The sequence below is a fragment of the Dermacentor albipictus genome, chromosome 1 (genome assembly GCF_038994185.2).
Source record: "Dermacentor albipictus isolate Rhodes 1998 colony chromosome 1, USDA_Dalb.pri_finalv2, whole genome shotgun sequence".
Classification (NCBI taxonomy): Eukaryota; Metazoa; Arthropoda; class Arachnida; order Ixodida; family Ixodidae; genus Dermacentor; species Dermacentor albipictus.
The window spans coordinates 257822361-257847972 of NC_091821.1; the positions used below are offsets into that span (position 1 = coordinate 257822361).

Here is a 25612-nt window from a genome sequence, read left to right on the forward strand (position 1 = left end):
TGCAGTTCTTGGAAAATACTTTATTACCTAAAAAGTGGCCAGTACAAGGCAGATAAACAGTTAAGAATTACAGTCAATACAAGAGACAGGAGAAATTCGGGATGAGCAAGGAGCTACAATGCCAGGGAAAAACAGTTGCATACTGCAGAGACGAGCAGACAGTGAGTGAGCCAACTGGATTGCGCTAGTACATATATATAAAAAAAATTTACAAAATGTACATATCTCCTGTTCAAAAGAACACAAGCTTGCCACAGCTTCAACCCAGGACCAACGCACTCTCTCCTGATGCACGCGGCTGGACAAAGCAGTGCAGCCTCCAAGACCAGACTAGCCCAAGTCGGCACTACTTGTTAAGGCCACTGATTGGCTAGCTGTCTTGCAGAACATTTGCACACACATGCGCAGAGCTAATAACGGGGAGCGAATGTGCACCATGCAGCTGCCTACTGGCGTTGCGACTCTGGGACCCGCTCCGCATCTTCATCATCGTCATCGGTGTCGTGGTGGTGCGTTATCTGGCTTGGGGCCTCCGGAAAGCGCAGGGGCACCTGCATACAATTTTTTTCATGTGAGCATAGACATCACTAGTTTATTTTACTAGCCACAGTTTGAACAGAAGAGCTTGCCCCCAGCACATCAAGTGCTGCCTGACGGTTCTGACAGGAAAGAAAAGAAGAAACAAAACAGGTGGAAGAAAAGAAGCGAGCTGTCACCATGTGCTTGCTGTGAAGTGCATCCACAACAAAGACATGAAGGCTCACCTGTTCGCTCTTTGAAAACTTGCGCACTGGCTGGTCAGCAGGGGTCGACTTGATGTACATCTCTCCATCCATTGCACTGTCACCATTCATTTGGTGGGCTGGGTCCTGCTCATGGTTCACGGTGGATTCATGTGGCATCTGCACACAGCATCACCAAAAAAATGACTCAACACTCCCAGAGTTACGAGCCTTGCATGTATTGGAACATGAGGGACCAGTACAAGGCAAGTTCCAGGGCTACCTGGCACCGAGAAGGACACGGGTTACCAGAAAATGTAGAATAGTTAAAGGCTACGACCAACGCTCTGTGGAGGTCACTTCGCGGGTGTGACTACAAAACTGCAGCGCGAGACTCTCTCGGGCGGCGGCGTATAGCGGCCGCGCACGCAGGAGTCTTGAAGCGAACCTTGACGAGCGCGAATCGTTCTTTCGAGGCTCCTGCGTGCGCGGCCGCTATACGCCGCCCGAGAGAGTCTCGCGCAGCAGTTTTGTAGTCGCACTCGCGAAGTGACCTTCTCAGAGCGTTGGTCATAGCCTTTAACTTTTCTACATTTTCTAACACTTCAGGAATCGTGACTGTGGCCAAGAAGCTACGCATCAACTCATGGCCACAATGACTGCATTCTGATGCCAGAATGAAAAAATGCCTGTGCACCAAGATTGAAGCAAGCACTTTAAAAAAATATATATGTATCTTCAGGCAGTAACAATTGATTCAGGGCCCTCTATGTCATCTTCAGAGCTTGCTTTAGCATGTAAAAATACCAGTTATCACTAAAATACAAGGCCACCACTCTTATTGATCAATGAAGGTCATGTACACAGCAGATTTAAAGTGTTAGCCCAAACTAATTTCACGCGATAGCAGCAATGTGGTGCATGAACATAGCATGAACTCCACTTATAGGAGACGCCCAAATCAATATACAAGGCGATTTACGTAACCTGAACAAAAGAAAAAAAGTTATTTCATTAGAGGCAAGAGATCAATAGTAATTTATTTGCAGTCATCCTTAGTAGCTTGATAAGATCAGTTATGCTAACTCTTATTCTTAACAAGGGCAACTCTAAGAAGACTTAAAATTAAAAGACATCGGATGCAGTTGCTTTCGTGAAGTTAGTTTATCTGAGAAAAGCCTGCGAAATACAAATGAATGATTAAAGTAAACTAAAACCATTGCATGAAACACTGAGTACCTTGAACATTTGCTGATCAGAAAAGGATGGCGAGGACAACATTTTGCAGGCTAAGCAATGCTAGTCTGCAAGGCCTTCATATTAAATCTGAGCTGTAACCATGCTTCGAAAAAAAATCTCGGAGTTTTATGTGCCAAAACCACAGTATGATTATAATGCATGCCATAGTGGGGGATCTGGATTATATTGACCATGTGGGGCTCTTTACTGACAACCAATATTTATCGCACCCATTTTTCTTTTAATGCAATGGTAAGTTAACCGGTCAGGGTGTCCAATCATGCAGTGGTAAAATGCAGAGAATGTTCTGTAAATTTTTTTTATAACTTTTCCATCAGCACTGTGTAGTCGTTCACTGGAAGTATGCTGGAAACAGTGGTAGGTGAGCGCGATAGCGATTATTTGCCAGCATTGGTGGGAGGCCGGTGACAAATGCGGCTGTAGCTGTGAGGAAGTATTACTTTGTTTATCAAACCGATGTCCTGCGATTGATGTTTTCTGAAGTGTTAATTTCTATGATAACACCTACATGATTTCGTGGTTTCCTGTCTAACAGCTTTGATAATTAACATGTCAAGGGTGTTCTTTTAGCCAAGCCAAGTTCTCGTAACAAAAATGATGCTTGTACATGCAATACACAGTTCAGAGTGTTCCCGTAGACACACATGTGCTTTTGATTTCCCAACTATGTCGCCTCTCGAAGACCGGAGTCAGGTGGAAAAAAGAATTTTAGCTCACATAACTGCTCAAAATTTCATGCACATATAATGGCACTCATGTGCACCTTCAAGCATTGAGAGACAAGAGCATCGCTCATTAGCGTTGACTTTTTTGCTTCGTAACACGCATAGAGCATAGCTCAAATGCCTAAATCCCTCCAGGCGCAACTAGTGAATTCGCGGTAAGTGCTGAAAGTTTTTCATTTTCTTTTTTCTTTTTTTCCACATTGCTTTTAAGTGCTGTTCAATTCCGCCGAAAATATATCGTGTATCTGGCCACGTTCAAGACCGCTTACGTACGGGAGACTCCGAAACCACGATGTTAGAACCACTGAGAAATACTATGCCATGCCATCTGCCGCAATCATTAAAACCCGTATACCACGGACAATTCAAGCATGTTTTCAGGCATTTCAGATATACTAAATAGACTTAAAACTGACTACCGACATGCTTCGTGCTGACTTAGTAGTGCGAGCAATGGAAGAATGCAAACATTATACTAATCCACAAAAAGGGAGACAAAGAATTGAAAAAATATAGGCCCATTAGCTTGCTGCCAGTATTATATGAAATATTTACCAAAATTATCTCCAATAGAATAAGGGCAACACTGGACTTTAGTCAACCAAGGGAACAGGGTGGCTTCAGGAAGGGATACTCTACAATGAATCATATCCATGTTATTAATCAGGTTATCGAGAAATCCACAAAGTACAATAAGCCTCTCTATATGGCTTTCATAGATTACCTTAAAGGCATTTGATTCAGTAGAGATACCAGCAGTCATAGATGCAATATGTAATCAAGGAGTACAGAACACTTACCCAAGTACCTTGGAAAATATCTACAAAGGTTCTACAGCTACCTTAATTCTACAGAAGAAAAGTAGGAAGATACCTATAAAGAAAGGGGTCAGACAGGGAGACACTATCCCTCCCATGCTATTCATTGCGTGCTTGAAAGAAGTACTTAAGCTATTAAACTGGGAAGGCTTAGGAGTAAGGATCGACGGTGAATATCTTGGCAACCTTCAGTTTGCTGATGACATTGTTCTATTCAGCAACAATGCAGATGAGTTACAGAAAATGATTAAGGACCATAACAGAGAAAGTGTAAGAGTGGGGTTGAAGATTAATTGACCTAGTTTACTGAGGTCAATTATTTACAGGGAACTCTAATCATGTGAAGGAAATTCATAGAAGAATAAAAATGGATTGGATGGCATACGGCAGACATTGTCAGCTCCCGAGTGGAAGCTTACCATTATCAGTGAAAAGGAAAGTGCAATCAGTGCATTTTACCAGTGTTGACATATCGGGCAGACTTGGAGACTGACAAAGAAGCTTGAGAAAAAGGAGCGCGCAAAGAGCGATGGAACGAAGATTGCTAGGCATAACATTGAGACAGAGAGCGGCTTGGATCAAAGAGCAAAGGATATAGACAATATTCTAATTGACATCAAGAGAAAGAAATGGAGCTGGGCTGGTCATGTAATGCACCGGTTAGATAACTGTTAGACCATTAGGTTTACAGAATGGATACCAAGAGAAGGGAAACACAGTTGAGGACAGCAGAAGGCTAGGTGGAACGATGAAATAAGATAATTTGCAGGCGCTAGTTGGAATCGGTTGGCGCAGGACAGGGGTAATTGGAGATTGCAGGGAAAGGCCTTCGTCCTGCAGTGGACTTAAAACAGGCTGATGATGATGGTGGTGACTGATATACGAACTGCAATTTTAAGCAATGAGTATGCAGTACTTAATAAAAGCTGACTTATGTAAAGTAAGCTAATAAACTACATCTGGTCAACACCAGCTCGCACCAATTACTGGTTTTTTCATACTTTCTTTACCAATTTAATTTTTATTTTCAAAATTTAATTGCAAACAACGTGCTCGATTCAATCACTATAAATAATGGTCATTCCACTTCTATCAATGTCTCAACACAACCTGGCCAGTTGTCAGTCCTTTTAATGAGCACCTAAATCTAACTACACAAGTGCATTTGCATACCACACCCACTGAAGTTCCACGACGGCGGCCGGGAAATGAACCCCCAACCTCGAGCTCGGCAGCGCAATGCCACAGCCAATGAGCTACCACAGCAGGTCAAACCATGTCTGGAACACTATTTAGGTATTTTAACTGAACTGTACTACACACTGAGCAAGATAAACTGCAGCAGTGCTGCAGGAAAGCACTGCTTCCTTTTTTATTTCATGAGCATTAACATGTATTCCCAATGAGGCTTTTCTTCACAAACTTGCAGCCACTGCTTGAATATAATACATTCATAGCAGCCCTGCACCAAGCACTGCAAAATGACACCATCAAAGAGTTCGCTTCTCAACCCTTTGGGGGATCCATGGTACATACATGTACCAGCTTAACACTATAGCTTGCTGCGCCTCAACACCACAAAGGCGTTAATTGGACGTTTGCCATAAGACAAACCACCACCCATTCATCAGCACCTATCCAGATGTCAACGCAGTGCGGACGACTGTTGAAGGGCCCCACGAAAGGCCCTCACACCGCCCTTTACCTTGCAGCCTGAGCAAAGGATTAAAATGACAGGAACAACGACGATGACCTGAGAGGCACAGGTTGATTTCTTTCCACATATTCCAAACCAGTCTCTTCAGAGGCGGAGCTACTGCGGGTTATTGCAAGCATGGGCGTGGTATTGCAACGGAGTCAATGATGGTGATTTGCTGCTAGACGATCTTCAAATTCCCTAGTCGGACTCGCCTAGAGAAGATGACGGTATTAAAAGCAGAGTCTTTTTGAGAGTGAGACAGCGGGTCCTAATGTAAACATGGACATTGTAACTTGCTCCTGCATGAAGCGAGCTTTGGTAATTGGAGCCGTAAAACTAAGCTAAATAAACTCTTTTTCCTTCATTTTCTACTTCTTGACATAGTAGTCGATGGGCTTGGTGGATTACATGCCCTGAACGCCACCCTGAACTGAAACACAACAAACACGCCACAACAAGCTGAAACAGCTGTAACGAAAGAGGTACATCATTGCGTGGAATTTTTTTTATCACTGCATGCTTGACAATTAGCAAAGCAATTTGCTGAGGGAAAAGAATGGCAGGAAACCTTTCACAGAAACCATTGCAGGCGATTGTCAAAGCCGGCAATAACTTTGCTCTATGGCCTCACCACCCCGTGCTTCACTGCAAACCTTATGGGGACATCAGCCAACTCCATAAAGGCCGACCCACATTCAGCATATCTACCAGTGTCAGGTGGTATTGCATCATTGAGTATCGAAGCGGAGCAAGGACACAAGCTGAAATACCAAGGGCTGGACATCTCAGATCTTGACGCCAGCGTTCATCAACATGGAGGAAGGAAACAAGCCAAAATGCCAAGCACAAATGTGAAATTTCACATGTCGTTTTCAGTGTTGTGGTGTGGAGTGACATTAATTAATGGAACGTCAGCAGAAACACCCAATCCAAGATCTCGAACGTCCAGTGCTTGGCATTTTGGCTTGTCGCCTCGCTCTCCCTTTCACTTTGACACCAAGCGACACGCCAGCTGAAACCAGAAGAAAGGCTGAGAATGAAATATCTGATTGTGCTACAGCCTGCTTTAGGTAGTGGAGATGCAATCTGGCACACTTCCTTTTTATGCGATCTGCCATCCAATTAGGTGCCCCTCTAGCTCTCCTCCACACCTGCACTTCTGCCATGCATCTCCACCTCCTGACTCTTTGTTGCCCTCTCCATTTTATCAGCACCTGAAGAAAGTTATTGCTTTATAAATGTCAATCCCCCATGCCTGCTCAGCATATGTTTTCCCTGCTTATGCACTCTGGAGCTTGGGATTCAGACAGAATGGCAAAAAACAATATTGCAGCATTTTCACAAGCAAAACAAACAAAACAAAAAAGAAGGAGAAAGGAGAAATAAGAAAGCATACAATGAAATGACAACTAGAGCCGAGAGTACATGTAATTTGAAACTTGGTCAATAAAAAATGGATTGATCTTAACCCAGTCAGTAACAAAACATTCCCACATACACGCAAGATGACCAACACTGTGTCTATTTTGCCTTTCCATGAATTAGGGCCTAGTTTTATGGCACCTTGCATAAACAACTGTTACCATCCAAAAAGAGAACAGCAACCCAAGTAGCAGGCAAAAAGGGCGCATACAATGATGTATGCCTTCACAAGAATTGTGGGACACTGCAGCTACAAAAAACCAAGGAATGCACAACACACCTGTGTATGCAAACCACATAGTGCTTCCCTAAATATCAGGCTGAGAAGCCAAGCCACATAGGAATTTTACAGTTTCATGCTTCAAAAGCTTGTGGATACATGGCTCTATTTATGGCTTTTTTTACTGCTTTCTTTCAGCAACCTCCTAGTCTGGTGGTGAAAGGTTATGTAACGACATTATGAAGACCATTTTAATGAATGACAATGCACATTTTTCTTGCAAGTAGCAAAATTGATGCATCTTTCTGAAGCTGTGTACCTTTATCACAATCTGATAACTGTAACATGATTTGCAGGCAAATACTATACAGTTGTATACACTATGCATATTGGCGTGCAGGCATACAAATATGCATTATGCATTGCTGTGTGTGCTGTACGATACCAGGCCCTAACAAGTATAACCTACTATCAAGATTTACACTATTTGCTTCCAAGTTTGGACAAGCTAATATATCCCATGACATCAGTGCAATGCTTTAGGAAGTGTAGCTTACCAGCATTGGAGGAGCCCGGAACATGTAGCTGAATGGGTAATACATAAGGTTGACAAAGGTAAAGGCGTAGATGTCAGCATAACGGCAGATCTGGTTAGCAAAAAAGGTCTGCCGAGAACCTGAAATCGATCAAGTATGAGAAATGTGTGGGCCCCGAATATCGAGGATAAAAAAAAAAGCAAATCATCCATACTTACCACTACGGAACATGCTACCAAGGATACCATAGCACATGTCCAACTCGTGAGACGTTTCCTAAATAAAGAATAGAACAGCAAAAACATGTCACACAGTTGCAGGCCACTGCAAAGCAACCAATACAAGAACTTACTCGTATAGACTGACGCAGTTTGCCAATGTCAGGCACATCAGTTGAACTGCTGTCCAGGTTCCTTTACAAACGGGAAAAAGTTATGCATCATTATGTGAAGATTATTGTCAGAAACGGAAACCCTTGTCCAATGACACTTACTTGTAAATATCGCCCAGGCAAATGTCGAGCTCCTGCAGCTTCTCGAACAATGTCCACTGGGAAATGCTGACGTGAATTTCTTTGGCCAGCTCAGGAATCATAAGGAAGGTGCGCCAGCCACGTGTCTTTTTGGACTTGAGAATATCTCCATAGATGTGGTCACCAATGTAAAGAACATCCTTCCCCTTAGCTCCTACAAACTCAGTGAAGACGTCACAGCTACCTGTAGAGATTGTACAAAATAATCAGTGTGTAAACGATATCACGAAATGAGTAATACAAAGGCACACATTCATATGTTATTTACCATGAAACATTAATGATGACAGTACTTAACTTCCTTAAATCTAAACAAATTCTAAAAGATCAGTAGAATGTTCATTTGCAAACATGATACATGGTATCCCAACACAAGTTAAGAAAAAACGGAAGCCTTATATGCGTATGAAACCAACTGCATGTCATTAGTAGCAACCTGAATTAATTTTTTTTTATTCCTAATAATTTTCTAATGATTAATTCCCTAACTCTTTAATTACTATATTTCTGCAGAAATGTCAATATTAGGTGTTAGAGCAACTTTGAAAACATCAATTTCAATTGTTTGCGACACGCTATATTTTGCGCGGCTCTTTAAATACGTGTCTTAAAGAAAGCCAGTGAAATATAAAAATATACTACTGTACATGACTACGCACCAGTGCACAAGAATGACAGCGCTGTTTAAAGAGATTAGTGGGAAAGTAAACATCTTGCTTTTAGTCCATCACATAGCGCGTCATGTTTAGGCTGATTTTGAAGCATGCGGTATGCCCCAGTGGCACCTGATGGGGAAGTCACACGTACACATGAACATGGCCACGGCAAAGTGATAACAAACACGTAGATGCTGGCAAGTTAGCTAACAGGATTTTTTTTCCACTACAAACAAACAATGATGACAGGCACAATGCTAAGATAATCAGTAAATGTTTATATGTGAGCAAGTCCATTTATATAAATCTAAAGATGATAAGTTGGTAACTCCTATGATTTCTTTATTACGTGCAAACATACGCAAAGCTGTGGCTGCTTCAACCAAAAAATAATTTTTAGGCAGATATGATGACTCAACATTTTACCATTGCAAGACACGCACGTTTGTTGGCATCGTAGTTACAGTATTGAAATATCTGAATGGCCCCAATTGTGTCCATCAGTCTTCTCTAATTTTATTTGCCCTAAATATACTCAGACAGTGCACTTGCCAAACCCATTGGTGAAATGAGGGATGAAGCCACGCTGTAAGTACACATACAGCTTCGTGCCCTGCACTTTTCACCGAAACCTCTCCCCCATTTCCGCTCATGTCTGAATTTAAGCCCTTTTCCACAAGAAGGAAAGTGCAGATAAAATATATGTGCATTTTCTATCAATAACCCAAAACACAGCAGATCTTCGCAGCATGAGTAAGGTAGCAATATTCTGCTCACAATTGAAATAGCAGTCCCTTAAAGTGATGCTAATGGCAAAAATTAAGTAAAGCTAGACCGACATGCGTCCTAAAAAAAAAAAAAAACTACACTGCTGACAAGAACAAGAAAATGCACATGCAAGAGCAGAATGGTGCTTTCACTTCCGAACCTTGGAAGAAGCTTCTGGTGGCGCACATGACTCTTGTTGCGATTTTTCAAGAGTAGTCAACACCTGATAAGATTTCATTGCATTTTAAAATGAAAAAGAGTAGCTTCGCCATTTCCATGGGATTTTCCAACAGAGAAAGCCACCACAGTAAAATTCAAACTATTTATGGCCACACTATTTGAACTGGACTTCATATTCCTACCAGCAATCTTAACCTTATGCCGCATAATGCCTTTCTTTTAGTAAAGGAACTTGGACAAGCAGTACCACAGATGTGCCAGTCATATGAATGAATAAAAATGGGATCACACATCCCAAAAGCTACAGGCAGCCTAAAACCTACTGTAGCAACGGATTCACTTTCAGCCTTGTGGGGATCTTCATTGTTTGCCTAAAGCTAAGCCCCCATTTTGCCCCCTTCGAAATGCACAGGTTAACATGGCCAAGAATTGAAACAGACCTGTAATGCAAAAGGACAGACAGTTGGGCGAGTTGGTACGGTAACATGATTTTGGCTTCTAGCGCGAAGTCCGTGTTTCACTTCACGCTAGAAGCCAAAATCATGAAACAGACCTGTTGCTCAGCACCAGTATGCCATAGCCCCCCTGTGGCTGGTGCGACTGACACCTGGAGGGGTATTCTTTAAGTGTCCACCTAGTGGACTGTCCATTTCGGCCATCGCCAATTGGCTGGAGCTGTACACGCGCGAGTGAGACAGGTTTCTAACCTGTCTCCTTCTTATGCATAACCAAGTCCAGCTAATCAACACTTCAGTAGCCGACGAAATGGACAATCCACTAGGTGGACCCTTACAGAATACTCCTCCTGTGTTGCCACAGCTTGTTGAAACATGTGGAAGGTTGTAGCTGGGCCCTTATATGTGCTGCCCTCTCATTTAACAAGGCTGCAGAGCATGACATTCAAGAGTGTCAGTGCAGCCAACAGTCTTTAAAGCCATGAATGACCAATTTGGTCCTCCATTTGCAGGCAATTTACACTCGGGAAGGGACAAATTGTCTAAAAATTTTTCCCCACAAGTAGGTCAACTTTAGGCAGGGAACAAATGCTAAGAGACCAAGCAACATTATCTCAACCTCTAGCACAGTCAACGCTTTGCTTTAGTGTCCCATTAAGATACACATGAACCTCAACGTTGTCTTTCCAGGCTTTAGTTGAAAGCAGCATCTGCAAAATGTAGCTCACCTCCAGAGTAGACCTGACCAAGTTGCAGTGGTCCAATATGGCTGCCAATGCGCAGAGCCCCTGTAGACTGCAAGATCAAAGTAACCCTGATTAGTGAATAAAATAAATAATGTTCTACTTTCCTTCCTTGTAAAGGCGCTACACTCACCGTGTCCACTTGCCGCAAGATTGTGCCTTCACCAAAAAACAAGGGCTTTCGCGCATCGACAACTATATAGTCGAAGTAAGACTCCCAGGTTCGCTGTAAAAATATTGCCAGATTTAATGCAGAGACAATAAATTTATCCCTAGGTTAAGTACCAGGTGAGCCTACAAAGCATTATACCAAAAATACTTACGTTCTTTGTACTTGGGAAGTCAAACAGGTACTGCATAACTTTCTGCAAAAGAGATAATGTAAGATGGTAGAAAACCACAAGCACATAGAACAAATTGTAAGCTAGAAGAGCTTGAAAATTTGGTGACATACAGCAGTGTATCCATAGTCACTGTTGGTAAGCAGGAAGAGCTTCTTGTCATGTGCACGCATCCTGAAGACAAAACAGTGCAATAAGCAAGGTGTAGGGGGTACAGCACAGGCTTTCAAAAAAGCAGGGTGTGATCACAAATCGTGGTATTCCACTGGATCATTCCAAAAAGTTTCATTCCATTGCAAGCAGCTATACTGCATCAGTTCAATTCCATTTTTCAGTTTAACCAAGCTATATCTAGTATGGTTGCAAAGCTTCCATAGAAGCCTACACATACAGTAATGGTGGCTTGTGGGCTATCGCATCACCTTCTACACCTCACAAGGCCAACTGCCTGTGTAAAGGACACCATTTTCGGAAAGGCACAACTTTTTTTTTTTTGCCTGTGAATCCTTGATGGCAAAAAACATTTCTCATTCGAGGCTTGTTGCACCAAGTTGCCCTGTAGCTACTAAGGCATGCCAGCTCATATTCAATCAAAACTGCAGCAAGCCAGAATGCTGTTGTTCAAGATATGTCCCAGGCTGCAAAAGATCCAATGCATGTTTGATGGATGGTTGCCATATTTACCAGATTCTAACACACCCCTGAATCTAAGGTGCAGCCAATTTTTGCAGGTTTAAAGTAGGAAAATAGAAGTGCAATTGAATGTAACATGCCCCCAATTTATAAAAGAAAAATATAGCCCCCCCCACGTTTACTATCAGAAAAAACAAGATGTGCAGAATTTACCTTCACAGCACGAACATTTTTTTTTTCTAAATTAGCTTTCATAATGAAAGCAGTGCATTGTCATCACCATTTGTGCTTCGTTTGCCACGGATACCAAGCACACATTGGTAGTATTCTCGAGCAATCACTTAGAGATATGACTTTTGCGAGATTTCATGCGACTCTGCACTGGACTTGTCGAAGTAGGCAGCTGACGGCGTTTCTGGAACGATGCGAAGATAGCGAGCTCGGCACAGCTGCAGAAACGCTGGCACCCATATATGTAGATGCATCTAGTGCAGAGTCGCACGAAAGTTATAGTACTATCTCGAAAAGTGACTGACTGAGCATACCACTCCAGATTGCAGTCGAGCACAAAATGCACACAGTAACATTCATAAAAACGTGGTCTGTCGCCATTTTGTGATAGTGATGATGCTGCCTCTGAGGTAGGCTGTTGCCAACGCTGCAAATGTAATTGTAACATGCAGGCAATATTCCATCCCATGTTCTCAGACTACTGTGATCTTCACTAACATATTTACTTTCAAGGTCAAAGTATTTCAGAGAGGAAAGGAGAGCAACATAGCATGCACACCACCTGTAGCTTTTTTTTTTCTGGTACTGAATAGGTAGCCAAAACAATTTAATGAAAAGACTGTTCAAAAATAAAATTACTCGTGGAATCTTTTGCGGCTGATATGTAACTATCACTTATGACTACAGATAAGAGACTAATGGCAATATTACAGCATCAAAAACAGCAATACATCTCAGCCCATCTACATGCATCACCACAAGCAAACTGTAGACTGCTGATACAGTTTCACACCCATTATTGCTTGTGGACAGCAGCAAACAACCTGTGACTTATAGTTTTCTTCTTTTAATGCCTTTGTACATTTCAAATAGTTCCTTGAGTGATGTAATGAATGTATAATTTTGATTAACTGCCATTTTGACCTGTAAGATATAGTCACACTGGAATTGCACGTAAGAAGTTGACGTCGCTTGTCATTGGTTCTCGCCTTCAATTTGAGCCTCGCCTTCATAACCTATATGAATGTACCTCGGTGTAACTATTGCAAAGTCCTACAAATTGCACAGAAACACCAGTTCAAGAATCCACGAGAAAAAAATATTAAGACTTCAGCTAGTGTCAAGTGTACTTTGAGTATACGAGTATTTGAGTAATGTGTTGCGTACCACGGGTGAAATAAAGCCGCAAGTTCAGCAAGCAAAAATTTTGAGACAGGCGAATTTTAATGATGTGCCTTGTTTAAAAAAAATATGTCAGATTACGAAGCAGTTTCAACCAAAGTTCTGTGTTCATGGGCAAAATAGCCCACCAAAAAAAGCCAGGCAAATAAATTATGCTCCCAAATTATGCGAATTCAAATTCCACCAAGTGGAAGCACTCTAGAATTAGCATACAGGAATGGAAAGCAAGAACTAAATCATGAAGGGTGCAAAGGTACTTATTTCAATTGCACTACTGATGCAAAAAAAGAAATATTATGGGGTTTTATGTGCCAAAACCACAATCTCATTATGAGGTATACCATAGCGGGGGACTCCGGAATAATTTGGACCACCTGGGATTCTTTCACACGAACCTAAATCTAAGCACACGGGTGTTTTAGCATTTCGCCCCCATGGAAATGCGGCCACCATGGCCAGGATTTGATCTCGCGACCTCGTGCTTAGGAGCCGAACCCCCCAGCCACTAAGCAACTACAGCGGGTACTATCGACATTAAGAACAAATTAGGTGAAGCACACTAGTTTGCTGTTATAGTTTAGATTATATATGCAATAAATAACAAAAAGGAACTGCAATCTTGTAATGTTACATTGGGGTGCCCAACAACAAGAACAAAAACACCATTTAGTTATCAGTTGCCCGTGCGAGAAGTTGCAGTAGTCCAGCAGTAGTCTCAGTACTTCTGGCTACCTTTTTGCTTTTTGAATGCATGTATTTAAGCGTAACGCAATCACTGATCATGTATTCTTTCCAAACATGCCATGCCCCACAACGAGAACTGCCGGCCGAGATGGCTGAACACTGACAGTGCGTTGGAGGATTCGGCCTTTGATGGCTTCAAGTGAAGTGTAATTAATGTCCGCTTTCTGCACCTAAAATGTTGGTTCAAGTTCTAATCTGTTAGAACTTGCAGCACATAAAAATATTGTTTACGGGAATTTAGTGCCCCGAAATGGGCGAGTATGACATTCCACGATGAGTGTACAAGGGTGTGTAACAAGGTTTCATCATGCTGCCAGAGTTACAATTAAACACTTAAATACCATTTTTTTTCTTCCAAAGTCACAAAAAGTAAGGGGTGCATTTTATACCAAGGTGCAACATATGCACCGGAAATTACGGTATACTACTGGATAATAAACAAAGTGGTTCAAAAAGAAGCTATTGCAGTAAATTATTTAGGGTGTTCTCAGGCTCACTAGCATTTTTCTATTATTTCAAGGTCCAGGACCTCCATTAAGAAAAAGAAAAAGTCAACTATGCAATGCAAGTACTTCTTTAACAATATGCTACAGAAATTATCAGCCTTGTCTACTAATGTGTAAGCATTCTTTGGCTAGGCTGTTACTTTGCCTTTGCTTACTTGCTTTTCCTAGCTCATGCATGCTTACCCATCACTTTTCCAGTGCCAAAGGAGTGAAATCCGTGTAATGAATGGTGTGAAGACGAGTTGCCAGGAAGCAGCAGGGCCCTTTCAAAGCGACTGTATCAACTGAGCTGGTACGCCATCAGAACTGGTTTCACCACAGCTGCTTTTTTCCCTTTTTTTAAATTTTATTTTCTTATGTTTCTTTTTTTTTGTTACAGCTTGATGCAGCAACAGCGATGCCACCAATTTATTTTTTATGAATGCGACAAATCATTTACTATTATCATGCTATTATCACATGTACCAATCACTTATTTTTATACTCGGCAGCCCCACAGCAGGTTTCTCTATACACACACACACCCATAATGCAGGAAAGCAAGTCTTCAAGGTGGCCCGATGAAGATGGTTCTCTCTGTGATCAATATTTTGTTTCAATTATTCATTATTGCTTGTAAAGCTACCAATCTTACACATTGACACTAGTATAACGATTAAATGTCTTAACTTCGCAAATTATGCATTTTTGTGGAGATGAAAGGCCCTATGCTTTTCGTGTGATGGACAGATTTTGCTAGGGTGCTCGCCAAAGAATGCTTACACACTAAATTAAGCAGTCACATGGCACTTTGTGCTGCAAGAGTAAATATTCCCCAGAAAACACAGGTAAGCTTTCACGTGTATGTTTACAGAAAAAAAAAAGGTTTTTAGATAAAAATCTACAGTAGTCCCGTGGATGTTAAAATAAAGCTTCAAAACACCAAGTATTACCTGTCAAGTAGCAGTGGTAGCCGCTCATCTTTTTCCAAGTACTTGTCAAGGTTGTTAATGGTCTCAGTCTTAAGTTGACCCTGCAAGTGATGACAGTTGTAGAAAATCACTCAAAAACCATCCCCAAAGACATAGCTCAATGCAATACATAGGGCCCAGTTTGTAAGTGCAAGATAATGAAGAAGAGAAATTGGCCAGCTATAACTTATAGACCTTTCCATCCTTTCACACACTCAACCACAATGGCTTCTGGCGTCCTGCTCTCCTGGTAAGGTAAAGAAGAATGTTTCCCATAAGACTGCTTTACACTGCTGGCCCATTTAAGTACAGGGCTTACAGCATACTGTTGACTTTTGACCCCCTTTTTTTTTTAAACTAAGGGAATTAGACATCACTCAATTTCAAAAAAAAAAAATGAATTGTAGTGATGCTTGCTTGTTAGAAAGGGGTACAACAATGTTGCGCTGGCAATAACTAGAGTTCCTACACATGTGCCAAGGAGAACATGTACACAATCTAAGTAGCTTATGCAGGACATCCTACTTAACTTTAGCCAAACATTAAAAATATGCAAAGGCCACTTAGCTGGACAGAACCAAGGTAAAGTTTGCCATCACTTGGAGAAACTAATTTTTTTCCTTCTGCCTAATTACATAGTCTTAATTAATCAACTTCTCAAATACTATAATTAGGTAAAACGTGTCAATGAGAAAATTGTGGAGCAACATGAAAAACTCCCGATATAGCTTTCTGTTGCTCAATACGTGCTACATAAAAGTGTTTTTCCGAGTGTGAAAGATGCCCGCGAATACACGCAAAATTGCTGCACGGCTGGCCGCTCGAGGCACTTTGCGTGTATTTGCAGGCTTCTTTCACGCTTGAAGAAACACTTACGTAGGATGTATTGAGCAACGAAAAGCTCTCCGTTGCTTTAGGACTTGTGCCTCTGAACACACACAGGTATGTGGTTTTGATGGAGTGTTCGTTCCCATCAAGAGCTCTATCTGTAGGCCTTTATCTTCTAAGAAAATGGTAACTCTTCGATAATCTGCTGTTGTAAGACTACACACTGTATGAATTAAGCAGTCGCCCAAATGTCCCTGCCCATTGCAGGAGCTTACAATTGGGATGACTAGAAATCAACAATCAGCTTAGCACCTGTACATTACTACACCTAATAATCCGATCAAGCAAAATTTTGTTCCACTTGAACAGTGCAAAAAGAAAAAGTTGAAAGCAAAGAGCTGAGATCAGCCATCTTCAGCATTGTATACAACAAAATTTGCTCATTGTATGCATACAACAAAACACTTACGTGCGCCTGAAACAATCGCAGAAATGTTGCGAAATTTTACTAAAGTTCCTACATAAAAACAACCGAACCCTGGGGTAGAAGCAATGCATGTTATAAACAACAAGCACTTTTTTTTACTTCTAAATACCTCCGCTCCATTCAGAAATATTTGAGAAAATATCATGGAAGCTCACATATGTGTGTATATTGTCGACAGCCCCACGGACATCTTGGAAGATCGACTTGTATGACATAAACAAACTGCCAATTTTCACTCCAGTTTTTGTTCTGAAAAGAGTGAAAAAGTATGCAGTATTGAGAGAAGTTTTCAGCAGGTGCAACTGATTAACTGTGCAGAAAGACGCAGAAAAATACTCAAATACAAACCAACACAGCTTGGTGAAACAAGGGGAGCCTTGCTGAGCAGCTAAGATTAGCGCCAGTGAAGAAACTGTTGCTTTGCAAGACCCGTGTGAGCACTAAGATATAACTACACAGCACACAACTACACAGTTGAAAAAACAAAAAACTGAAAGAAAGAAAGAAGGAAAGAAAGAAAGAAAAAAGAAAGAAGCCTGGCACAACACAGAAGACCGTTGGTTCCCACTGCTTTCAATATCCATCACAGACTATACAGCTTTTCTCCACTCCTGACAGTTCTATAGTGCTACCTGCCAAGACAAACCCAAATCAAATGTCCACACAATGGCGGCAGAGGTCACGTGCTGTATGACAAGGACAATACAAATGCCACGGACCCAGATCCTCAATACCCCTCACTGCTCTCCACAAATACACACACAAGCATTATACTTGGTCCTCTAGCTTGAGCACCTCACACAGTGCATCACATGTTGGTCCAACCAGTGTGTGTTTTCTAAAGCCTGCTTCTACAACCATCTGTTTGAGCCCTAAGTAAAATGTGCGTATGCACGAGGATTTTCGGTGAGTGCACATCCTTCACTTTTTATGACTTGGCAATTGTGCTGCAACCTCATTGTCCCATCTAGCAATTCCTTGCTTCCAAAATGCATATAGTAAAGAGAGTCTCATGGGACCTTTTCTTTTTTCAGAGCACAGAAACAACCGCTACACTAACTGCTTCTGCAGTACATTTCCATGAAAAAGCCATCTATGCAATGGATCATAATATGTCAAGCTTTCATTACACCAAAGGTACTCAACAAAAAAGCAGAAAGCAAAATTTACAGAAGTGCTTCGAAATTTTAATAAGTGCAGAATATGTTACATTATAGTACTTCTGTTTAATAAAATTTTTTAAATTATGCAAACACAACTTAATAGAATTGCGTTCACATTCACAGTAGGCAACCAGAACAACTCCTAATTGACAAACTTCTAAGCACTGCAGATAACACAGCTAGAAAAGAGTACTTAATGAAATACCTAAGCCATCACCTTTCTTTTTATATACTTGCAAGTTCTTTATTTGGGCAAAACAAATATAAGGTTTGCCCGCAAGGTAAGGCAAAAGGAACCAGATCCTTATTTGTTATTATTAGATTTATTAGAGCAAACAGGCTGGCAGGCTTACGTCAACCACAATTCAGCATCCAACATCTCTCGCCTGTTCAAAATAAGGTCTAAAGTACTTTCAGCCGGAAAAAGAGAATTTCAATTACCACTTCTTGATTTTATCCCCTACCTGTATGCGCATTCTGTACTCCAGTAGCTAATCGCACTACTGCACTTCTCTAAAGTACCGATCAATCTGCTTCCCAAAAGGAAACCATTCAATTTTGTAGTATCCTAGCGACTACTAACATTTAGAATACACCAAATTGTAAAAGCAGGTTGCTGCACAAGTTTTTACAAAGTGGGCAACTGCGAACTTGGAAGACATCAATGAAAACACAAAAATGAAGATTGAAAAAAATCAAGCAACTCACGGGATATACTGTGGAGACGTGGAGAAGAAATCAACAAGGCAGGCAAGCAAGTAGGTCTCTGATGAACAGAAAAGAATGGCAAGTTAACCACATATTGAAATTATTGCACTACAACAATGCATCAGCTGTGCCACAATTTTGGCACTAGTGTATGCAATACCCAAATTACAAGAAGAATGGACTGACTAGCTGTTATCTCCTCTGAAAGTTGGCTGGTAGCACCACTTTTACCATATGAAGATCTTGCATGACAATGCTCCTTTAAGGATGAATCAGCACATAAAACAACTAATTCAAAAAAAGACTTCTGCTCTAAAAGAAGTATTACTTTTGTACCATTTTTTTTATTTGCTAAAGATGCACTAACCTCAACTAGAGGACTGATTTGCCATTACTACATAAACAAAGCACTAATCGAAGCTGCATTCAAACAAAGCCCTATTTTAAAAAAGCAGTAAATAAGCTTTCCACACTAATACCACTATGGCATTAGTCAGCATGTAAAAAAAGCAAGCCATGCATTAAAATACTATGGTGCAGAAAAATGTATAAATACAAGACAGCACCTATCTTATAGCTGCATTTTGAAACATGTATTCGAAACCTAGCTTGCCACATTGTCACTAAAATTACGTCCTAAGGCAGTCAGCATTTCTATATATGGTGTCAGCACGACTTGGCTTTCAAACTTCATGTTGGGCCTTCCTTAACGAATTTCACTGAAGAATATCACTCCATGCTAACACAAATACATGCTCTCAAACTTACCTGGCAAGTTGAACAGAGTGTTGAGCACAAATACCCTAGACTCATCAAGCTTGATGAACTTGTTAGGGTATATCTTGTAAATCTCACCCCTGGTAATGTGCAAAAGAAAAAATTGAGGATCAGGCAAGTTGCAGGCAAAGGCTTAAATTGTAATCATAAGAAACTGCATACTCACGTCTTGAGAAACTGGAAGCCATGACAGCAAACCAATATGTTTCCATAGGGGTCAACTTTGAGAAGATTGCCATACTGAGAATCGAACCACAGGCCCCTGCACATTAAACATACAAAAATGAAGAAATTGAATTTAAAGATCAACTCCGTCAAGGTGCCAGGAACACTGATGGGCTTGCATGTGATGAAAATGTGTGCGACTGTAAACACCAGCATTACGTAATTAATATAAATAAGCACTCAAAACTAAAAGGACTCATTCTTATACTACACACTCTAAGTAATATGCATTGTGGTCTTAATATACTCGTATAAGCTAGCGACAATTCTCGGTATCCAGTTGACATGAAAAGGAGCATTGTAATTGTGAGGTCCAGAAAGCATTACAATGCTCACTTTTTGATGCTACCCATGACCATACAGTTCAGCATACACAGAGCTTTTCAATGTGTCATATATTTAGCTAAAACTCACAGGAGTTACTGCAAGAAATAGCCTTATTAAGCTAGTCATGACTGAGTCTCAAACAGCAAACACTGATACTGAAAACGATTTTGTGCTAGAAATGAGAAAGCACAGTAGCACTGCAATACATGCATGCATGTGCACAACAGCATAAAAAGATGGGCTGATGACGTTTCCATGGCAGCTGTAAGAAAAACTATTTCACATATGCAGCAAATGAATGTGTGAATATTCTGAAGCCTGATCACATCAGCCAAGACAAACAGGGACTCTGCTTTCCGACACCACTAGTTCAGATGAAGCAGCAGCTATTACCTCATTCAAGGCCTTATTCCAGTGGCTAACTTGTTTCACTGTTGTGAAGTCTTGTCATATACTACAGTATATGACAAGACCCCTGCTTTTTAACATTTATGTTACAGACCTCAGCCTTCTACCATTGCATTCTAAAATTTTCCAGTGTGCCGACGACACTGCGATTACTATAGATGTTGCCAACATTGATACAGGGTTCGAACAACTAGAAAGTGATATTGTTAAATTATGTGATTGGTTTCAGGAAAATTATATTTACATAAATAAAGGGAAAACAAAGCTAATTTGTTTTAAGAATCCCCACAAAGCTATAACAATTAATAGGAGGATTTTTTTGCATTCGTCAGACTGTAATTCATGCCGCTGCCTACCTTTGCCACTCGAATCAACTGTAAAGTATTTAGGTGTGCATTTCGATCAAGGTCTTAATTGGAGTAGTCACGTTAAATACATATGTAAAAAGCTAAGATCAATTGCTGCCATGATGTATCACCTTCGAGGCAGAGCTCCATTTAAAGTAAAGCTTACTGTATTTAAGGCGATAGCTGAGTCTTTACTTATGTATGGCATTACATTATACGGCACTTGCTCTGAAAACAAAAAACAAGAAATTAATCGCGTAATTCGTAAAATATTCAAGAGCATAACCTACGGTACAGCGTTGGATAGTGCAGGTACAAGGGAAAAATACCAAGCCCTGGGTATACTACCAGTGAAATAACTATTTAATTATGTAGTTTTGAAGAATCACTACTTCAGCAAAGAATTCAGGGTTGCCGTAAAAAAGAACGTGACATTGCGACAAACTGAGAGGTACGTGAAACCACGTGTCTACACTCACTACGGAAAAAGAACCCGGAACTACTATGTCCCTTCGGTATTTAATCAATTGAGTGATGAATTATGTACAATAAACACGAAACGAAAAATGAATAAAGCGATCAAAAATTGGTGTGCAAGCTCAATAAACATTTAGTAGGTAAAGCCAGTTGACTCATACGGAATTGTTTACCGGCTTTGTTTTCAACTTTTGTTTGTTCTTGCTTCGATACCTGCGTATAATTTTGAATTCAGCAGTTTAAAGAATTGAGTTGTAGTCCTGTAAGTGACTGATGTATTTATGTTCGCTTTGATGTTTTGACTTTGACGTTTTTCTTGACAACATTGTGTAATGAAAGAGGAACTCAAAATGTTTTTTGCTTGTTTGTTTGTTTGTTTTTGTTTACTGCATTGGACGGTGTTCAGTGTATATATGCGAGAGAATGTATTAATTGTGGCAATATGAATTTAATATGTTGTTTCACCAACTGCCTGGTCATTTTACAAGCACTGCATGCTTAGATTGACCAGTAAATCCACCCTGTACAAAGAAATTTGGATAAATGAATGAATGAATGAATGAATGAATGAATGAATGAATGAATGAATGAATGAATGAGTATGAAGCAGTATGTTAGCATTATGTATTTTAGCGATACATAAGAAGTACAATAAAAAAATTTGCCCTGTGGCCATAAATGGAATAAAGTGAAAAGCTCTGTGCCATAGCTGAAGTTGGAGATGGTAATCTGCTATGCTACTTCAAAAGCTCTAGAGGGCTAGGGACCTCGGCACTCCTAAAGCAGGGCAGTGCTCACAACCACAGTGCCACACCGCAAGGCCTTATGCCAACTCTGGTCACGGGAATAGTGGGCTACATATTTTGGCATGTTAAAAAGGTAGAAAAAAAATCACATTTTCTTTTAATCCAATTTTTAGATTTTGATTGCAAAATTACACTTCAACATCGTACTTTGATGGGTAACACAATTAAGGCATTTCTCCAACCAGAAGACTGCAAAAAGTTATTCTAATTGGGGTATGGTAGCTGTACAGGCTCATTTTTCCGTTCATGATCTACTGACGAGGCTCACAATTAACTTTTGTCCAGATAGTGAGCTTTCGTGGTGTAACAACAAGCGAGCACTTGCCCTGGCTGTGTTGGCGCCAGCTCATTCTCTCTTTTTCACCAATGCTCAGGCTATGCTTCCTACATCTGAAGTGCTGACAAGCAAAAAGTTGTTTCGCTGTATTCAGGGCAAACCCCAAAATGTGGCTAAGTCTCTCAACAGCAAGATTTGGCTGCTGCGCCTCAGAACAAGATTTGCTTCATGCACTGTTGTGGTGCTGGCCACTTTTATAGCCATACTGTGGGTCACCAAAGGTCACAGGGGCTTCAAGAACGTTCTGCAAAAGTTGAGCCATCTTCCAACTCGAGAGGAACACTCCAAGCAACCACAAGGACCAGAGAAGAAATGATAGGAATGTCTCAAACACAGACCACTGAAGCTAACTGTCATTGTTGCTATGTAGCAAGAAAAGAAAAGCCCAGCTGGAAGAGGCAGCTCACAAGGGTTCTGAGGACATCACCTATGCAGTAGGAAAATGATGTTTTACAGGTGGCCCTCGCCACCTGGCTTCTCTACGTGACCTAACAGTGCTGGAGTGCAGGGTCAGGTGACAAAATATCTCGAGGAAGTCACACCACAAGTGAACTATGGATATTTTTTACCCAGTCGCTATATTGTACGTGTGTAAATACTTCTACCCTCTTTCCTTGTCTTTGTATTACCCCTCCCTCCTACACTGCTGACTGCGGTTCAGGTGTCTGCAGACTGCACCAGACAGTTACGGCAGTCAGCAGCAATTTTTTGTTCCCTTCCTTTTCCTTTATCTAGTTATTTGAAATAAACAATGAATTACTACTACCACACTTTTCTGGAATGGCTGCTTTGCATTCTGGCCAAACTTCATCAAATTGACAATATGCAATAGTAACTGGCACATTTAGGAACTTTCAATTTCGTTTTTCTCAATTTTATATGGTTTTTTACTACTTGTGCACAAAAAATTCTTGTACACTTAATGCGCTTACCCTGGGCTAAATTTTGAATTCACATGCACAACAATGAGTGTAATGCAAATATCTAGGCATTATTGTAATTTGCTGCAATTTAGTCGACTCCTTTTCAGAAATCAATCCCCTAAATTCTTGATAACTATTACCAAACGAAAACTTCTTTCTTTAAATGATAAAGCTAAAAGAAAATACAGGCTATCTTATAATGCTCTCCTAGAGCCTGGTATGAAGCTCAAATGTAACACAACAGACCCTACCTTTCCAGACTTCTAGGAAGCGCAGAAAAATATCCAGAGGGGATATTGTGACACAAAAATCATATTCTATAATAGGAGAAAGTACTATATAATGTGCACCAATTCCATGCAATTAATGTCCTATTAACGAAAATGAATATTAGGTGCATCTCCCCTAAAAGCAACTATGGCACAAAAATGAAAAGAAAAAAAAAGAAAATAAATGCACAGGCTTTTAAGGCAAATGATGCCAGGTTCAGGCTACTTGTAAATCTCTTGCATACTAATTGCAGAGCTGCACGCACATGCATGCACAGATAAGCTTTACCTGAATTTGCACAATAACAATCTGAAGACTATATATATGGCCGATTCCTGAACATTGGTGATACCCAGAGAAGAGCAGTTGCACATGGTGCACAAGTAATTGAGGATGACACCCCCCCCCCCCCCCCAACAGGAACAGAATTTCTTAACAAGCCCGGTCACCTGTACTGCTGAAAGTTCAAGTACAAACAGCAATGAATTGCTGTGTCGACGTTTAAGGATTGCCGTGCTAAGGTTTAAGATCTTGTGATTTGAGTAAGGACAATGACCAAATGCCAAAATGCATGCTCGTTGGAACAATAACACATCCTTCACGACCTTGGCAGGCGCCCACACGTAACGCGACTACGCCTCGCCGTCAGGCGAACTTGAAGTGAGCGTCCTTATCAAGCAGCGAACTGGACTCGTACGACGTGGAAGCGTCAACAGTTAGGTCTCATGGGCGTCTGCGCGATAGTTGCGCTCTTTGGCAGTTCAGTTTCGGTTTTCAGCTTTAAAAATTCTGTGGTTTTACGTGCCAAAACCAAAAAAAAAAAATGATTTTATGACACACCATAATGAAGGGGGGGGGGGGGGGGGGGGCTCCAGATTAGTTCTGACCACCAGCTGCGGTTCTTTAACGTGCACCCAATGCACAGTACACGGGCGTTTTTTTGCATTTCGCCCTCATCGAAATGTGGCAGTCGCGGCCGGGGTTTGATCCCGCCCTTTCGGGATTGGGTTTTTTTTTTTTTTACCAGCTATGAACTCTGATGGATTTCAAACCTTACAGTAATATGAATAGCTGGACTTGTTCTGTAAAAAAGTTCGTCGAATGTTCATAATCACCTGACTAATTACTCATTTGAGTCATTATAAAAATCTATGCTTCATTGGTAAAAGAAAGCAAGAGGAAATCGCTTGATTGGCATATCTCCCACATTTTTTTATGGAATTTCAGACGTATCATCTGAAACACTCAATACATGTCCAGCTGAGCATACAAATACACTGACTATGCAAAGCGTAAAGTCACGCAAAGCCTCACCTAATGGGAAAGGTTGAGTCATACTGGAATTGCTTGAGCTCTGTTGGGTAGCCGATGGAAAGCAGCTGGTCGACTAGCAGACTAAACTGGAAGGCTTCGTAGTCGGGGGACTTGTACTCTGCAAGTGAAACATTTTGTCACGCCCCTGCGCCGACACGAGTGGTTTCCAAACACTCACGAGCAATGGTATAGTCCATGTCAAAGCCAAAGAACTTAATCTTGTCCAGGTGAAGGCTTCGGTTGACGAAAATCCTGAAATTTGGCAACACAGGCTGCTGACGTCGCCCTCCCTAAATAAACTGCATTCACTGGAGCGTTTACTGACCTGTGGAGCGGTGCCCGGTAATACTTCTTGGGAGCGCCCGACTGGCTGCCATCGTCGATGGCTGATGCTGGCATACCGTCGGTTATTGTTTGCGACGCCCTGTGAACCTGAAAAGGCAGATGAAACGTTCACTTACTCGGCAGTGGAAGCGATCCCGCTGAATCTCTAACCCGCAGCACATGGGACAAAAATCGCGCCTGATTCGAGCAGCTAGGGCTGAGCGCGGTGCATTCAGCGGAGCCAAGAGCACCGCAACCTGTTCGGTCGAGGCCAGCACCACGCGGCCTACAAATCGCGCGGAAGGCCTCCAGCGGGTGCAGCCTTCATCGGCACGAAAGAACGGTGCCTGCAGCGGCAGCGATAAGGCTGCGGGCGCGCGCTCGGCCAAGCGCGCACCTCGTCTTGAGTGGCGCGCCGCTCGGCCTCCATGAAAGAGGCTTCGCGAAAGCGATCCTTCCGTGAGAAGCTATCGCCGTCGTCCGCACAACCGAGCATGTCAACAGGTCTCCCGCGCAGGGGCGCGCCACGAGTCAAAAGCTCTCGTGCTCGCCGCAGCACCTGCACCGT

The 25612-nt window shown here is 41.5% G+C and overlaps 1 protein-coding gene across 4 annotated transcripts; it reads right to left on the minus strand.

Moving 5' to 3' along the window:
- On the minus strand, positions 1–25612 carry Nt5b (5' nucleotidase B). Of its 4 annotated transcripts, none has more exons than XM_070531200.1 (19): positions 25442–25609; positions 25046–25152; positions 24899–24972; positions 24721–24838; positions 19453–19548; positions 19278–19366; positions 18510–18567; positions 16794–16887; positions 15306–15385; positions 11191–11251; positions 11060–11101; positions 10870–10962; positions 10722–10788; positions 7896–8118; positions 7755–7815; positions 7621–7678; positions 7424–7542; positions 765–902; positions 1–551 (listed from the first exon to the last, which is right to left on the minus strand). In XM_070531200.1, exons 1-19 carry the CDS (start codon positions 25538–25540, stop codon positions 447–449), a joined length of 1782 nt encoding a protein of 593 aa, XP_070387301.1. In that variant the 5' UTR covers positions 25541–25609; the 3' UTR covers positions 1–446. The 4 variants fall into 4 exon arrangements, with proteins under 4 accessions (XP_070387301.1, XP_070387304.1, XP_070387303.1 ...); XM_070531203.1 differs by lacking the exon at positions 25442–25609 and adding an exon at positions 25302–25433; XM_070531202.1 differs by lacking the exon at positions 25442–25609 and adding an exon at positions 25216–25345.